At 44.4% G+C, this 19,108-nt stretch overlaps 1 protein-coding gene across 2 annotated transcripts in view; it reads left to right on the top strand.

The window, feature by feature from the left end:
• Positions 1-4,912: 4,912 nt before the first annotated feature.
• gramd2b (GRAM domain containing 2B) overlaps positions 4,913-19,108 on the top strand; it is a 23,717-nt gene continuing 9,521 nt past the window's right edge. Inside the window, exons 1-10 of one of the 2 annotated variants that reach the window (XM_079827545.1) lie at positions 5,184-5,418; positions 8,555-8,671; positions 12,196-12,283; positions 12,390-12,431; positions 12,599-12,668; positions 12,831-12,934; positions 14,785-14,880; positions 14,956-15,027; positions 15,184-15,243; positions 17,756-17,870. In XM_079827545.1, coding sequence (XP_079683671.1) covers positions 5,312-5,418; positions 8,555-8,671; positions 12,196-12,283; positions 12,390-12,431; positions 12,599-12,668; positions 12,831-12,934; positions 14,785-14,880; positions 14,956-15,027; positions 15,184-15,243; positions 17,756-17,870 — 871 coding nt within the window. In that variant the 5' untranslated portion in view covers positions 5,184-5,311. Of the gene's footprint in view, positions 5,419-8,554; positions 8,672-12,195; positions 12,284-12,389; positions 12,432-12,598; positions 12,669-12,830; positions 12,935-14,784; positions 14,881-14,955; positions 15,028-15,183; positions 15,244-17,755; positions 17,871-19,108 lie in introns of both variants that reach the window. The other variant, XM_079827546.1, reaches the window with a different exon arrangement.

Raw genomic sequence — 19,108 nt, 5'->3', positions numbered from 1 at the left:
TGTCGACATGAAGGTAAGTAATTAAAATTTTTGGGTGACAGAATTTTTATTTTTGGGTGAACTAACCCTTTAATGCCAGGTGTGCAGACTGATCTCATGAAATAGCGTATGTATGACACGCCAATTCGCTATGCCATTTTGGCATGCTATCAAGACGCATAATCGCTTTTTAGCGTGTTTATCAACGGCGTTTCATTCTATCCCCATACACTGCCCCTACCCCTAAACCTACCCATCACACACACACACACACACACACACACACACACACACACACACACACACACACACACACACACACACACACACACACACACACACACACACACACACACACACACACACACACACTGCCCCTACCCCTAAACCTACCCATCACACACACACACACACACACACACACACACACACACACACACACACACTGCCCCTAAACCTACCCATCACACACACACACACACACACACACACACACACACACACACACACACACACACACACACACACACACACTGCCCCTAAACCTACCCATCACACATACACACACACACACACACTGCCCCTGCCCCTAAACCTACCCATCACACACACACACACACACACACACACACACACACTGCCCCTGCCCCTAAACCTACCCATCACACACACACACACACACACTGCCCCTACCCCTAAACCTACCCATCACACACACACACACACACACACACACACACACACACACACACACACACACACACACACACACACACACACACACACACACTGCCCCTAAACCTACCCATCACACATACACACACACACACACACTGCCCCTGCCCCTAAACCTACCCATCACACACACACACACACACACACACACACAGACTGCCCCTGCCCCTAAACCTACCCATCACACACACACACACACACACACACTGCCCCTGCCCCTAAACCTACCCATCACACACACACACACACACACACACACACACACACACACACACACACACACACACACACACACACACACACACACACACACACACACACACACACTGCCCCTGCCCCTAAACCTACCCATCACACACACACACACACACACACACACACACACACACACTGCCCCTGCCCCTAAACCTACCCATCACACACACACACACACACACACACACACACACTGCCCCTGCCCCTAAACCTACCCATCACACACACACACACACACACACACACTGCCCCTGCCCCTAAACCTACCCATCACACACACACACACACACACACACACACACACACACACACACACACACACTGCCCCTGCCCCTAAACCTACCCATCACACACACACACACACACACTGCCCCTGCCCCTAAACCTACCCATCACACACACACACACACTGCCCCTGCCCCTAAACCTACCCATCACACACACACACACACACTGCCCCTGCCCCTAAACCTACCCATCACACACACACACACACACACTGCCCCTGCCCCTAAACCTACCCATCACACACACACACACACACACTGCCCCTGCCCCTAAACCTACCCATCACACACACACACACACTGCCCCTGCCCCTAAACCTACCCATCACAAGAAACATTCAGCATTTTTATATTGAAAAAAAAAACATAATTTAGTATGTTTATAAATCCATTTACATTCACGCGGAATCACACGGCGTACACATACACGCGGAGATGATGTTCGTTTCGGCGTACACATACACGCGGAATCACACGGCGTACACAAACACGCGAATAGCTCAAAGCGTACAGATAACACGCCATTTGGCTTTAGAAAGTGGCGTGTATGTTTACGCAAAGTCATGATGTCATGTTGAGGTGTGAGTGAACAATCATCTGAACAGAATGGTTCCTGAGAGTATTGCATGTCATTATGCTATGTAACTGTTTGGTGAAATTTTTAATATTTTTTTTCGTTCCCGGAAAGGCTTCTTCCAAGACCTTCAAGGACTTGATTGACTGCGGAATCTGCTGTGAAAGAGGATGAAACCAATGATTCAGGTTCGACTATAATTCAGAATAAGATTATCTATACACGTTCATGCATTTTTTTGCTGAAGTTGTCACATTTGTTATTTAGAATCCGCAACGATCCTGCATCAATTCATCTCCTACTTCATTTGATTCCACCATCACCACGAGGCTGCAAGAGCTCTGGAAAGATGTCCTCATATCAAGCTGAAAAATATTGTCATCCTCAAAAAGGTACATTTGGACATTTCTGTCACACTACCTCAAAATTAGTCTGCCTCAAAATATTGCCAGTTGTGTTGATTGTATTGTGGAAAACTGATACAAAGATGGCCAATTGGAGAGCTGACTTTGAGTTATTTTTTTTTTGTCTATGATCTGTAGCCAAGGAATGACATACCAGAACGCCTTGATTGAATACAGCATTCATGGATGCTACACAACTGTCGACAAGTAGCTTTCTGCAATCTTGTTCAAATCTACCTGTCATATTTGTTTGTGTCCACGCAAATTTGATGATTTTATGCATTTTATTAACTTTTTTAAAATTGTATTTCTGTGCAGCACCTCAAGAATGTGATTGACTAATTGACATTTACACATCTGATATGTTTCAAAGTAGTCGCTTTGTCCATTTGTTAAATAAACTTTGGATTTATACGTCTGAAGACTTTTGATTTTATGTCTGATCTTGTACATTAACACCATATAATAGTGTAAAAAATAGTGTAACATTTTTTTTGCACCGAACAGAATATTTTATTAATAACACTTATAGTGGAATTAAATCAACACCAGGGGTGTTAAACACCCCATAGTGTAAAACTTGAACAACAATTGTAAGTGTAACACTTTACACTCACGGTGTAATTTTTCTACACTGTAGGGTGCTATATTAACACTGTAAATTCAACACTACAAACGGTGTACTTTTTACACTAATTAGATTGGGACCATATATGATCCGGAGTAGTGTTAAAATTAACATTTTAAGTGTTCATTTTACACTGCGTTTTTTACTGCCTAAGTGAAGGTAAACAGCTGTTCATATTGTGATTGAAACACAAATATATCCCCTGTATTTTATTCCATTAGTACAGAGAAACAGCTGGATTTGTGCAAATATATTCACAGCTGATTCTCATCTAGGAATTGTTCAGGTGTTGATGTTCTTTCAATCACATGACCATATGGTGTACAGTAAAAGAGGACGTCTTTGGGCTTATCTTGTGTGAAAAAGGAACAATATAGAGCAACACAAAGAAAGTCAAAAAAATGCCTGCATGAAGGAGAGGAAGATGAGTACCAGGACAAGGGCAAGGTAGAGATTGAGGAGTTAGAATGCATGGTGACGCTCAAAGAAGGGCCAGAATTAGGGTAACTGATGAAATGAGAGCTACTATCATAGACCATGTCATAAAAGCTGAAAAAAATGAGTGAAGACATTTGAAGCAAAAATTTTAAAACCCCACATTAAAACATTGAGTTGTATAGAGGCAATTTCATAATTTGTTTATTTATAGCGCCACCAAGTGGCACAATCCTACAATTTTTCTTATGTGTCTTCGGAGTGAGTTCATACATGTGTGTGTCAATTTTGGTGAAAAAATCTCGTTTCGTTTTGGAGTTATAGACATTTATATGAAAAAACACGTAAAAAAAACACCTGACTTTGATTGGATTTTACTGCCCCTTACTATCAATATTTTGACATTTGGGTATTAGTGTTTAGCTATCGACCTATGTTTCAGAACTTCTGACGCTGGTTTCGTCTCGATCGGACTAGCGGTTTCGAAGATATCAGCTAACGTTTTATAAGCGCTAAATTGCAACGCTGCTCAAACCATACACCGAAACCTGGCAAGTCTGGTATTGTTGGACTCGGCAAGGATTCAGGAGACGAAAAACCATTACTCCAATGAAAATAAATTAATCTCACCCAAAGTTATAAGTGTTTGGGGAAAAAAATTATCCACTAGGTGGCACTGTTTCGAAACTTCTCAGGCTCCTTCAGGGCATCGTGATGATGACCCAAACTGAGTTTCTTAACAATCCGTTCATGCGTTCATAAAATACAGCATTTTATCACATAATTCAAAATGGCTGACAGTCAAAATGGCCGATATGGTAAAATTGGATATCAGACGACTCGGTGTCCCGAATCTAACGAGACCACGTTTATGATTTTTTGACAAACGGTTCAGAAGTTATAAGCAAAAATAGTCATTTTTTGTATCTCCAGACCAGTAGGTGGCGCTGCGCCGACATGCTGCATGTTGCCTCAGGTCATGCTTGTGATGACATCCACCAAGTTTGGTTTGAATACGATAAAGCGTTGCGGAGACATAGCCTTAAGTGTATTTTCGCAACCGCTACGTACAATTTGTTTGCGCGTTTATCAAAAACTATTTGACGAATCAACTTGAATTCCATAACTTCGTGTCGGCACTGGTTCTAAAGATGATCTTGGCCTAGGAGGAGTTCGCAAAAGTAGTTTTTTCGGTTAATTAAAAATGCCGGGAAAATGTTAATGACGTCATGGGGTTATTTACTCGAACGTCATAGGGTTCGAATCGGTTATTTTGTCTCTAGCCCTTAGGGTTCAAAAGTTATTAACATAAACATGAGTGAAACTTTGGACAGGTGGTGGCGCTAGAGGGATTGTTTTATAGACTCCAAAATTGGTGTGGTTAATGCTGGGCCAGTCCTCTATCAGTGTGCCAAATTTCATAACTTTCCCATGAATGGTTCTATGGGCTGCCATAGACTACAATGGCGGAATAATAAGAAATGTAACGGTTTCAATAGGAGCCTCCGCAGCTTCTGTGCTTGGCCCCTAATAATAAGTGTCCCAAACTAAACCACCAGGAATGGAGAAAAACCCTCGGGAGAAACCAGCTCTCCTCTGTCCGACAGAGGTCAGAGGTCATGATTATTGATTTCATAGGTTGTTGATGTGTTGTAACGTCTGTTTGTCTGTGACGCATTTTCTGCAAAAAAATAAGTTTTTGATGTAAAAGTTGGAGTGGATATTGAAGAAAAGCAGCAGGTATTTTCACCATGAGCTATTCTAACGTTTGCAAAATACAAAATGTCTCATCTTTTGGCATATGCATATAATTATGACTGTAGATGTTTACATTTGTTGAGTCATTTTCCCCCAAATGTAGGTGGTGTTTAATCCTCTTTTGCCCCAGTGAGCTGCGGTTGTGTATCAGTCAGCAGATCACTGATTAACTCTGAGCTGTGAGTGTGTGTGTGTGTGTGTGTGTGTGTGTGTGTGTGTGGAGCTCCTCCAGCGGACAGCAGAAGCTCAGATCCTGATGGAGAAACACTCGGCCCCTGAGGAGCCCCGGGGCCCGAGCGATGCGGGCCGACCCATGTGCTCCGTCCCGCCTCATCCACAGAGCAGCGAGTGTGTGTCTCCACGGTACGATCTCTTTCATCCGCAGGTGTTACAGGAAAATGCTAGATCGTTACACGATGGCCGTGAATGAGGCGTGATGTTGTTTAGTGTGTTACGGATCCAAATTCATTTTTAAATATTCATATTTGCTGTTATTGTGAAATGCATGGATATGGAACAGAGCTCAGTTTGTTGACTTTATGTGAGTGGAAGGACTTTGTCTTGTGTCTGTATTGGCAAACACTGAACAGACAACAGAAGAAACATCCAGGCACACACACACACACACACACACACACACACACACACACACATGTTTGTTTTTGTGAAATGTAAGAACATTCCATAGGCGTAATGGTTTTTATACAGTACAAAAAAACGTATTTTCTATCCCCTTACACTGCCCTAAACCTACCCATCACACACACACACACACACACACACACACACACTCACACACACACACACACACTGCATCCCACGCTTTGCATTGCACTTGGTGATGTGCAGCTTGGATGAGCAGCTCGGCCATGGAAACCCATTCCATGAAGCTCTACACACTGATCTTGAGCTCATCTGAAGGCCACAGAAGTTTGGAGGTCTGGAGCTCTTGACTCTGCAGAAAGTTGGCGACTTCTGTGACCCTCAGCATGCGCTGACCCTGCTCTGTGACCCTCAGCATGCGCTGACCCTGCTCTGTGACCCTCAGCATGCGCTGACCCCGCTCTGTGACCCTCAGCATGCGCTGACCCCGCTCTGTGACCCTCAGCATGAGCTGACCCCGCTCTGTGACCCTCAGCATGCGCTGACCCCGCTCTGTGACCCTCAGCATGCGCTGACCCCGCTCTGTGACCCTCAGCATGCGCTGACCCCGCTCTGTGGCCCTCAGCATGTGCTGACCCCGCTCTGTGACCCTCAGCATGAGCTGACCCCGCTCTGTGACCCTCAGCATGCGCTGACCCCGCTCTGTGGCCCTCAGCATGTGCTGACCCCGCTCTGTGACCCTCAGCATGAGCTGACCCCGCTCTGTGACCCTCAGCATGCGCTGACCCCGCTTTGTGACCCTCAGCATGTGCTGACCCCGCTTTGTGACCCTCAGCATGTGCTGACCCCGCTCTGTGACCCTCAGCATGTGCTGACCCCGCTCTGTGACCCTCAGCATGAGCTGACCCCGCTCTGTGACCCTCAGCATGCGCTGACCCCGCTCTGTGACCCTCAGCATGCGCTGACCCCGCTCTGTGACCCTCAGCATGTGCTGACCCCGCTCTGTGACCCTCAGCATGAGCTGACCCCGCTCTGTGACCCTCAGCATGCGCTGACCCCGCTCTGTGACCCTCAGCATGCGCTGACCCCGCTCTGTGGCCCTCAGCATGTGCTGACCCCGCTCTGTGACCCTCAGCATGTGCTGACCCCACTCTGTGACCCTCAGCATGAGCTGACCCCGCTCTGTGACCCTCAGCATGCGCTGACCCCGCTTTGTGACCCTCAGCATGCGCTGACCCCGCTCTGTGTCCCTCAGCATGCGCTGACCCCGCTCTGTGACCCTCAGCATGCGCTGACCCCGCTCTGTGACCCTCAGCATGCGCTGACCCCGCTCTGTGTCCCTCAGCATGCGCTGACCCCGCTCTGTGACCTTCAGCATGCGCTGACCCCGCTCTGTGACCCTCAGCATGCGCTGACCCCGCTCTGTGACCCTCAGCATGAGCTGACCCCGCTCTGTGACCCTCAGCATGTGCTGACCCCGCTCTGTGACCCTCAGCATGAGCTGACCCCGCTCTGTGACCCTCAGCATGCGCTGACCCCGCTCTGTGACCCTCAGCATGCGCTGACCCCGCTCTGTGGCCCTCAGCATGCGCTGACCCCGCTCTGTGACCTTCAGCATGCGCTGACCCCGCTCTGTGACCCTCAGCATGCGCTGACCCCGCTCTGTGACCCTCAGCATGAGCTGACCCCGCTCTGTGACCCTCAGCATGTGCTGACCCCGCTCTGTGACCCTCAGCATGTGCTGACCCCGCTCTGTGACCCTCAGCATGCGCTGACCCCGCTCTGTGACCCTCAGCATGCGCTGACCCCGCTCTGTGACCCTCAGCATGCGCTGACCCCGCTCTGTGACCCTCAGCATGTGCTGACCCCGCTCTGTGACCCTCAGCATGTGCTGACCCCGCTCTGTGACCCTCAGCATGCGCTGACCCCGCTCTGTGACCCTCAGCATGCGCTGACCCCGCTCTGTGACCCTCAGCATGCGCTGACCCCGCTCTGTGACCCTCAGCATGCGCTGACCCCGCTCTGTGACCCTCAGCATGCGCTGACCCCGCTCTGTGACCCTCAGCATGCGCTGACCCCACTCTGCGTCTCCAATATATTAATCTCATTTAATTTATTTATTTTAAAAATCAGGTTTTATTTATTTATACAATGTATTTTTATTAATCATTTTATTTTGTATGGTTTCTATTTATTTTCATCAAATAGTTACTTTTTATTTAAATCAAATGTATTCATTTGTTTGTTTATTTATTTTAATTTGTATATTTAATGTAGTTTTATTTATTTAAATAAAATGTTATTTATTTATTTTCTATCAAATTTTGTATTCATTTATTTTTATTTACTTAATTTATTTTAATCCACTGTATTATTTAATTATTAATTTCAATATTTTTTTTATTTTAATAACATTTATTTACTTACTTACTTTAATCTTATTTTTTTTATATTATTATTATTATTATTTTTTACACTGCTCTTCTCTAGACTGCCCCACAGACCCCAGTGTGAAAGCGGTAGATTATCGATCACTATAAGGTTTAAAGCGGCTCTTCTTTATCTCGATCGTCTCTTCACATGTTCCTGAATGAGCCTCTTCATCATCTGCAAGCCTGAGCTGAGCTTTACTCCATTGAGCTTTGCTGACAGACTCTTATTTCAGTAACACTAAACCACTGAATGTTCTCGAGTAACGGGTCGGGTCGGGTTAAATAACGGCAGAGAACACACATTACTCCAGAAGAGATCATGAGAGGTTTCTAGAAGATGTTTAACGCGTGAAGCCTCTGTTTAAGGTGACACGAGCCGTTTGTCAGGTCTGTTATTGACTTCAGCTGTTTGACAGAAGCTCTTGTGTGTGTGTGTGTGTGTGTGTGTGTGTGTGTGTCTTCAGTCAGTATGAACACGGAGAAGAGGAGGACGGGAGCAGAATGACCAGGCCGGACGCTTTAATCTCACTGGAGGCTGAAGCTGAAGTCTCTGCAAGAAGAAGAAAACCAACCCTGGTCAGGTAATGATGTTCTTCCTCTCACTGTGAGATTGAGCCGCTCCTCCATCCCTGAGCTCAACCCCTGTATAACTCCAGCTCTAGTGCAGACGCTTCTACACACATTAGTGAGAGAATGGGCCGCTCTCAGGAGTGTGTGTGTGTGTGTGTGTGTTCACTTCTACACACATTAGTGAGAGAATGGGCCGCTCTCAGGAGTGTGTGTGTGTGTGTGTGTGTTCACTTCTACACACATTAGTGAGAGAATGGGCCGCTCTCAGGAGTGTGTGTGTGTGTGTGTGTGTGTGTGTTCGCTTCTTCACACACTACTCTCTCTTTACTATATTATACTCAATATTCCACGCTCAACTGTTAATGGGATTATAACAAAGTGGAAGCCATTGGGAAAAACAGCAATTGGGGTCAGCGCATGCTGAGGGTCACAGAGCGGGGTCAGCGCATGCTGAGGGTCACAGAGCGGGGTCAGCGCATGCTGAGGGTCACAGAGCGGGGTCAGCACATGCTGAGGGTCACAGAGCGGGGTCAGCGCATGCTGAGGGTCACAGAGCGGGGTCAGCGCATGCTGAGGGTCACAGAGCGGGGTCAGCGCATGCTGAGGGTCACAGAGCGGGGTCAGCGCATGCTGAGGGTCACAGAGCGGGGTCAGCGCATGCTGAGGGTCACAGAGCGGGGTCAGCGCATGCTGAGGGTCACAGAGCGGGGTCAGCGCATGCTGAGGGTCACAGAGCGGGGTCAGCGCATGCTGAGGGTCACAGAGCGGGGTCAGCGCATGCTGAGGGTCACAGAGCGGGGTCAGCGCATGCTGAGGGTCACAGAGCGGGGTCAGCGCATGCTGAGGGTCACAGAGCGGGGTCAGCGCATGCTGAGGGTCACAGAGCGGGGTCAGCGCATGCTGAGGGTCACAGAGCGGGGTCAGCGCATGCTGAGGGTCACAGAGCGGGGTCAGCGCATGCTGAGGGTCACAGAGCGGGGTCAGCGCATGCTGAGGGTCACAGAGCGGGGTCAGCGCATGCTGAGGGTCACAGAGCGGGGTCAGCGCATGCTGAGGGTCACAGAGCGGGGTCAGCGCATGCTGAGGGTCACAGAGCGGGGTCAGCGCATGCTGAGGGTCACAGAGCGGGGTCAGCGCATGCTGAGGGTCACAGAGCGGGGTCAGCGCATGCTGAGGGTCACAGAGCGGGGTCAGCACATGCTGAGGGTCACAGAGCGGGGTCAGCGCATGCTGAGGGTCACAGAGCGGGGTCAGCGCATGCTGAGGGTCACAGAGCGGGGTCAGCGCATGCTGAGGGTCACAGAGCGGGGTCAGCGGATGCTGAGGGTCACAGAGCGGGGTCAGCGCATGCTGAGGGTCACAGAGCGGGGTCAGCGCATGCTGAGGGTCACAGAGCGGGGTCAGCGCATGCTGAGGGTCACAGAGCGGGGTCAGCGCATGCTGAGGGTCACAGAGCGGGGTCAGCACATGCTGAGGGTCACAGAGCGGGGTCAGCGCATGCTGAGGGTCACAGAGCGGGGTCAGCGCATGCTGAGGGTCACAGAGCGGGGTCAGCGCATGCTGAGGGTCACAGAGCGGGGTCAGCGGATGCTGAGGGTCACAGAGCGGGGTCAGCGCATGCTGAGGGTCACAGAAGTCTCCAACTTTCTGCAGAGTCAAGAGCTCCAGACCTCCAAACTTCTGTGGCCTTCAGATGAGCTCAAGAACAGTGTGTAGAGCTTCATGGAATGGGTTTCCATGGCCGAGCAGCTCATCCAAGCCTTACATCACCAAGTGCAATGCAAAGCGTGGGATGCAGTGGGGTAAAATGCGCCGACACTGGACTCTAGAGCAGTGGAGACGTGTTCTCTGAGTGACCAATCACGCTTCTCTGTCTGACAATGGCATTTGCCGGGAGAACGGGACTTGCCTGACTGCATTGTGCCAAGTGTAAAGTTTGGTGGAGGGGGGATTATGGGGCGGGGTTGCTTTTCAGGGGTTGGGCCCTTAGTTCCAGTGAAAGGAACTCTTTAAAGGGTTAGTTCACCCAAAAATGTAAATTCTGTCATTAATTACTTACCCTCATGTGGTTGGACACCCGTCAGACCTCCGTTCATCTTCAGACACAAATGAAGATATTTTAGTGTAAATCTGATGCTCTGAAAGGCCTCCATTGGCTCAATGCACTTTACACTCTCAAGACCCTTAAAAGACACTAAAGACTAAAGTTACAAAGTCCATCTCACTACAGCGGCTCTACAATAACTTTATGAAGACGAGAATAGTTTTTGTGCGCAAAAAAACCCTAAATAACGACTTATATAGAGATGACGATTTCAAAACACGGCATCATGAAACTTCGAAGCATTATGAATCAGTGAATCAATTCATGATTCGGATCGTGTGTCAAACCGCCAAACTGCTGAAATCATGTGACTTTGCCGACCCAAACCGCTGAATCGACTCACTGATTCATAACGCTCCGAACTGCCGAATCGAGTAACTGATTCATAATGCTTCGAACCGCTTAATCGACTCACTGATTCATAATGCTCCGAACCGCTGAATCGACTCACTGATTCATAACGAACCACTGATTCATAACGCTTCAAACCGCTGAATCGACTCACTGATTTATAATGCTCCAAACCACTGAATCGACTCACTGATTCATAGCGCTCCGAACCGCTGAATCGACTTACTGATTCATAATCCTCCGAACCGCTGAATCGACTCACTGATTCATAACTATTCGAACCACTGAATTGACTCGCTGATTCATAACGCTCTGAACCGCTGAATCGACTCGCTGATTCATAATCCTCTGAACCGCTGAATCGACTCGCTGATTCATAACGCTCTGAACCGCTGAATCGACTCACTGATTCATAACTATTCGAACCACTGAATTGACTCGCTGATTCATAACGCTCTTGAACCGCTGAATCGACTCACTGATTCATAATGCTCTGAACCGCTGAATCGACTCGCTGATTCATAACACTCTGAACCGCTGAATCGACTCACTGATTCATAATGCTCTGAACCGCTGAATCGACTCGCTGATTCATAACGCTTCGAAGCTTCATGATGCCGTGTTTTGAAATCGTCATCACTATATAAGTCGTTATTTAGGGTTTTTTTGCGCACAAAAACTATTCTCGTCTTCATAAAGTTATTGTAGAGCCGCTGTAGTGAGATGGACTTTGTAACTTTAGTCTTTAGTGTCTTTTAAGGGTCTTGAGAGTGTAAAGTTGAGCCAATGGAGGCCTTTCAGAGCATCAGATTTACACTAAAATATCTTCATTTGTGTCTGAAGATGAACGGAGGTCTGACGGGTGTCCAACCACATGAGGCTCAGTCATTAATGACACAATTTTAAGTTTTGGCTGAACTAACCCTTTAATAGTTCATTTCACTGGAACTAAGGGGCCAACCCCACCCCATAATCCCCCTTCCACCAAACTTTACACTTGGCACAATGCAGTCAGGCAAGTTCTGTTCACTTCTGGCGATGTGTATTAAATGCGCTATGTCTGTGTTCCTCTTGATTCAGATCCAAAACACTTGATCCTTCACTTCTTCTGCAAGTCCAGAGTGACTCCGAATCGAAGTGTGAACGCAGGAAACCGCAGTCCTGTCAGGTGATGATGATGATGATGATGATGATGATGATGAACACAGTCCAGCTGCACAACAAACAGGACATTTCATTTATAATGTTAATTGTGATTTTTAATCCACTCTTAGAACAAAAGGGACAATACCTGGAACCTTAAAGGCTTCCGTCAGGTGCTTCATATATAGAACCATCATGGATTTAGTTTACATTATTAAACAGCTCGTAAACATCACTAGATATATATATTATATAGAGCCTTTTTGGCATAGAGGGTTCTTTAATTATAGATTATTATTATTAGAGCACATCCACTGAATCTGCATCTGTTGTGTTCCAGTCTCTGCGCACTAACTCCCAGTACCACAAGGTGTTTAAAGACATAAGTGAAGATGAGCATCTGAGGCAGAGTATGTATTCACACACACACACACACACACACACACACACACACACACACACACACACACACACACACACACACACACACACACACACACACACACACACACACACACACACACACACACACACACACAGAAGCGCTGGTTTATCCCTGTGTCGTGTGTCAGGTTACACCTGTGCCCTGCAGAAGGACATCCTGTATCAGGGGCGGCTCTTCGTGTCCGACAACTGGATCTGCTTCCATTCCAAAGTGTTTGGACGAGACACGAAGGTAAACCTGGATCGACACTCGAGCGCTCAGAGTCTGATCATAACTCCAGTAATCAGTGTAATATTCCTCCAGTGTAGATCAGCTGTACACACACACACACACACACACACACTCCAGTGTAGATCATCTGTTCTCTATGTGAATATATAGTAAAGTGTCATTTATTCCAGTGATTTATCATCATTACTCCAGTCTTCAGAGTCACATGACCCTTCACTAATCACTCTCACATGATCAACACACATTTATGATTATTATCAGTTCATATTTCTAGAATAGAATCTATTGTAACATTATAAATGTCTTCACTGTCACTTTTGATCAATTTAATGCGTCCTTGATGAATACATTTTTTTTTGTTGAAAAATGTGTTAATTTCAAAACAATTTGACGTTTTAAGTAATAATTTTACGTCATAATTTAGTTTTTTGTGTCAGAATTTCAATTTAGTATGTTAATTTCAACTTTTTGTCATAATTTTGATTTGTTATGTAATCATTTCTGTTTAAATTTAGACTTTTTATGTCACAATTTAGTTTTTTTTCTCATAATTTTGACTTTTTATGTCACAGTTTTGACATTTTAAGTAATAATTTGTGCTTTTTATGTTCATCTTTTTGTGGAAACTGATATGTTTTATTTCTCAGGATTCTCTGATGAATATAAAGATCATAAGAACAGCATTTATTAGAAATAGAATCTTTTGAACGTTATAAATGTCTTTACTGTCACTTTTGAGCAGTTTAATGCAGCCTTGAGGAATAAAAGCATAAATGTTTTGGAAAAAATGTTAATTTCAACTTTTTGTGATAATTTAGACATTTTAAGTCATAATTTCGGTTTAAATTTGGACTTTTTATGCCATAATTTAGTTTTTTTAAGGTCATAATTTCAATGTATATGTTAATTTAAACTTTTTGTCATAATTTTGATAGTCATAATTATGACTTTTTAATTCATAATTTTGTCTTATTAAGTAATAATTTTGGTTTAAATTTTGACTTATGTCAATTTTGTTTTTTGTCATAATTTTGACTTCTTAAGTCATAATTTAAATTTATATGTTAGTTTCAACATTTTGTAACACTTTATGTCCTAATTTAGTTTTTATGTCATAATTTAGTTTTTGTCATAATTTAGAATTTTCATATCATATGACATTTTAAATAATAATTTGTGCTTAATTCAGGATTCTCTGATGAATATAAAGTTCATAAGAACAGCATTTATTATATTAATAATAATATATACTAATTTAATTATATCCCAGCGGACAGGGAACGTTCTGCCAAGGTTCTCTCAAAGTTATAAACAAACGTTCGTCCAGTAACGCTAATAGAACATTCGTTCAACGTTATCTGGTCGTTAAGAATGTTCTCAGAACGTTAGCACAAAAACATGATTTATCCAGCGTTCAAACACTACTTGTTTCAGAACATTTAAAAGTAACATTCCATTAATGTTTGAAGAATGACAGGATGATGATCAACTAAACCAGTTCGTTACATTGAAATCACACCAGTTTATACGTCAGAGATTTAACTCAACTACAGTGCCTTAATGGTGGGGTAAGTTAAAACGCTGGCTCAATTTACCCCACAGCACGTGGCTCACTTTACCCCATAGACCAGTTTTTAAAGTAAGCGTGTGCCTTCCACTCGCTTCTCCTGTTCACAGAAATGATGAGTGGCTCCACGTGACAATAAAAGTGCACAGTTGCCAAGATAAAAGGGGCGGGTCAACTTACCCACTGGCTCATCTTACCCCACTCTCCCCTACAATTTTTACATTTCGAACATTGGGAAACGTAATGTCCTCAGAGCGTGTTTTGTAATGTTTTTGTCCTCCAGATTGCAGTTCCAGTGGCTTCAGTGACCGTCATCAAGAAGACGAAGACGGCCATCTTGGTGCCCAACGCACTGGTGATTTCTACAGCACATGAACGGGTCAGTCGTCCGGCGCTCATGTGACCCGGCTCGTGACCCTGCGGGTTAATAATCGCTGTTATTGTGACTCCACAGCATGCGTTTGTTTCCTTCCTGTCTCGAGATACGACCTACAAAGTGCTGATGTCCGTGTGCCCTCAGTTGGTGGTAAGTTCTTCAGTCACACACACACACACACACACACACACACACACACACACACACACACACACACACACACACACACACACACACACACACACACACACACACTCAGTTCAGATCAATGGTGTAGTTTGTGAGGATGAATGTGTCCGCCTGCAGGAGAAGAGTCCTGGGATCGGGCAGAAGATCCTGAGAGCTCATCCGGCGTCTCTGCCCACGGTAAGAGCGCTTCAGTTCATTCCTTCATCCGATCACCTGTGAGATATTCAGGAACTACATTTACTTGAGGACTGTACTTAAAGGGTTAGTTCACCCAAAAATGTAAATTGTGTGATTAATGACTGAGCCTCATGTGGTTGGACACCCGTCAGACCTCCGTTCATCTTCAGACACAAATGAAGATATTTTAGTGTAAATCTGATGCTCTGAAAGGCCTCCATTGGCTCAACTTTACACTCTCAAGACCCTTAAAAGACACTAAAGACTAAAGTTACAAAGTCCATCTCACTACAGCGGCTCTACAATAACTTTATGAAGACGAGAATAGTTTCTGTGCGCAAAAAAACCCTAAATAACGACTTATATAGTGATGACGATTTCAAAACACTGCATCATGAAGCTTCGAAGCATTATGAATCAGTGAGTCGATTCAGAGCGTTATGAATCAGTGAGTCGAATCATGATTTGGATCGCGTGTCAAACCGCCAAACTGCTGAAATTTGGCGATCCAAACTGCTGAATCGACTCACTGATTCATAACGCTCTGAACCGCTGAATCGACTCATTGATTCATAACGCTCTGAACCGCTGAATCGACTCACTGATTCATAACGCTCTGAACCGCTGAATCGACTCACTGATTCATAACGCTCCGAACCGCTGAATCGACTCACTGATTCATAACGCTCTGAACCGCTGAATCAACTCACTGATTCATAACGTTCTGAACCGCTGAATCAACTCACTGATTCATAACGCTCTGAACCGCTGAATCAACTCACTGATTCATAACGCTCTGAACCGCTGAATCAACTCACTTATTCATAACGCTCTGAACCGCTGAATCAACTCACTGATTCATAACGCTCTGAACCGCTGAATCGACTCACTGATTCATAACACTCTGAACCGCTGAATCAACTCACTGATTCATAACGCTCTGAACCGCTGAATCAACTCACTGATTCATAACGCTCTGAACCGCTGAATCAACTCACTGATTCATAACGCTCTGAACCGCTGAATCGACTCACTGATTCATAACGCTCTGAACCGCTGAATCGACTCACTGATTCATAACGCTTCGAAGCTTCATGAGGCCGTGTTTTGAAATCGTCATCATGATATAAGTCGTTATTTAGGGGTTTTTTGCGCACAGAAACTATTCTCGTCTTCATAAAGTTATTGTAGAGCCGCTGTAGTGAGATGGACTTTGTAACTTTAGTCTTTAGTGTCTTTTAAGGGTCTTGAGAGTGTAAAGTTGAGCCAATGGAGGCCTTTCAGAGCATCAGATTTACACTAAAATATCTTCATTTGTGTCTGAAGATGAACGGAGGTCTGACGGGTGTCCAACCACATGAGGCTCAGTCATTAATGACACAATTTACATTTTTGGGTGAACTAACCCTTTAAGTACACCTTTTGAGTATCTGTACTTTCCTTGAGTAGTATTGTTTCTGGAAACTTATGACATTTACTTCACTACATTTGAAAGACAAATATCCCACTTTTTACTCCATTACAGTTCTATCAAGGCCCTCGAAGTAGAAAGTCGTAGCCGCTTTGAAAGTCAGAGGATGATTTGTTTTCTTCTTTAAAATGTGATTTTTTTTCTTTTTTCTTTTTGCAGACAGCCTATAGAAGGCATCAGTTCCCAGACGCAGTGCGCGCAACCATGGTCATACTTAAAAGTTAAAATTTCAGTTAAAAGTCTGAAAAAGGGCGATTCTCTCCGGATGTGCACACAGAAAGCTGCCTCTCAGACGCCAGACCACAGTCTATTGAATCTACTAAAATTGTATTATACTCAATTAAAACTAGACTAAAACTAAAACAATTCAGGTGCCTAAAATGTTAGTCAAAAGACTTTGATAAGAGCTTTTTTAACTTTTAAACGAGTATTTTAATAAGGTGTGCTAGCATGTCAGCTGGAGCTTAAACACTCATGATGGAACAGCGCATTCATACAACAATGCAACAATAATAAAATAATGCGTTTACTTTTACTTTTCATACTTAAGTACTTTTTAAAGCAAGTAACCTTTACTTTTACTTTTGTGTTTACATAATATGTGTGTGTACTCTGTTAATTATATTTATATATAAATACATACACATTCATGTATATATTCAAGAAGAAAAAAAATATTTTTATATATAAAACATTTATATTTATATATAGATTATATAAATGTATATACATGCAAATATTTCTTAAATATATACATGAATGTGTGTGTATTTATATATAAATAATAATTAACAGAGTACACACACATATATTAAGTAAACACAAACTTTTATTTTGGATGCGATTAATCGCGATTAATCTTTTGACAGCCCTAGTAAAAATCTATCTTTACAACTTTCACTTGTAATGGAGTAATATTTAACCAGTAGTATTTTTACTTTTACTCAAGTAATGGAGTTGTGTTCTTTGTCCACCTCTGGAGATATTGAGACGGATGCATGACGTGTGTGTGTGTGTGTGTGTGTGTGTGTGTGTGTGCAGGATTTCCCAGCGGATCTGTCCGATCTGGACGCTCCGGTCAGACCGAAGGCTCAGCGAGTGGACGACAGCAGCAGCTCCGACTGTCCAGAGTCGCCCACATTCGTGAAAACACCGAGTGAGTAATTCAGTGAAGATCTGAAGAATAAATAATACTGTGTTAATAATATAAAAATAAAAATAATACCTGACCCGTCGAGGCATGGACTCCTCTAGACCCCTGAAGGTGTGCTTCTGGCACCAAGATGTTAGCAGCAGATCCTTTAAGTCCTGTAAGTGGATCGGACTTGTTTGTTCAGCTCATCCCACAGATGCTCGATTGGATTGAGATCTCATTGAAACTCGTTGTTGTGCTCCTCAAAGCATTCCTGAAGCATTTGTGCTTTGTGGCGGCGCATTATCTGCTGAAAGAGCCACAGCCACAGGGAAAACCGTCTCCATGAGAGGCTGGACATGGGCTCAACCAGTGTTGGGGAAAGTTACTTTGAAAAGTAATAGAGACAGAGCGTATTTAGGCCACGCCCACACCGGGGGGGGGAAACAATCCAACGCTCTCCATTGACTTTGCATTGCGTTTCGGACTTATAACAAAAAACAGAACAATGTCTAAAAGCTGATATGTGACAAAGTGTACAGCAAACAAGCTAAAAAACACAGAAATACGTTTTTATAAGCTGTCGACCCAAAAAAAACGAGAGTTTAAGGAGACAAAAGTGGATAAAGGCAGTAAAACGTGAAGCTTCAGCTGAAGAATGGGTCAATTTTGGGATCCTGACACTCAGTGTGCCTCAATATGTCTATGTGTGCAGTAAACATTTAGTCACTGTTAAGTCAAATATCCAAATTTCAGGTTTATATGTTACATTTCCTGTCTCTGATGACGTTCTCCTCTAGTGTGTGTAGTTCTCAGTGTAATATAATGTGTCTCAATGGCCTGAAGACACTTTTTTGTCCTTAAACGCTCGTTTTTTAGGTCAACAGCTTATAAAAACGTCTGGGTTTTTGCTTCTGGGTGTTGTTTAGCTTGTTTGCTGTACACTTTGTCACATAGCAGCTTTCAGACATTGTTCTGTTTTTTGTTAGAAGTCCGAAATGACAATGAGGCAGCCTCACGCAGTGCAAAGTCAATGGAGAGCGTTGGATTGTTTTCCCCCCCGGTGGGCGTGGTCTTCAGATTATGATGCGTGTCGCTCTGTCTCTATGCATTACAATATTGCGTTACTCCCTTAAAAAGTAACTAATTGAGTTACTTAGTTACTTTTTAAGAAAAGTAATGCGTTACGTTACTTTTGCGTTACTTATTCTCACCTGGGCTGGGCTTGTTTTTGTTTTTGTTTTGTTTTTTTATCACAATTT

Source organism: Gobio gobio (assembly GCF_949357685.1).
Source record: "Gobio gobio genome assembly, chromosome: 10".
Taxonomy (NCBI): Eukaryota; Metazoa; Chordata; class Actinopteri; order Cypriniformes; family Gobionidae; genus Gobio; species Gobio gobio.
This window is presented reverse-complemented; position numbering and strand designations above follow the sequence as displayed.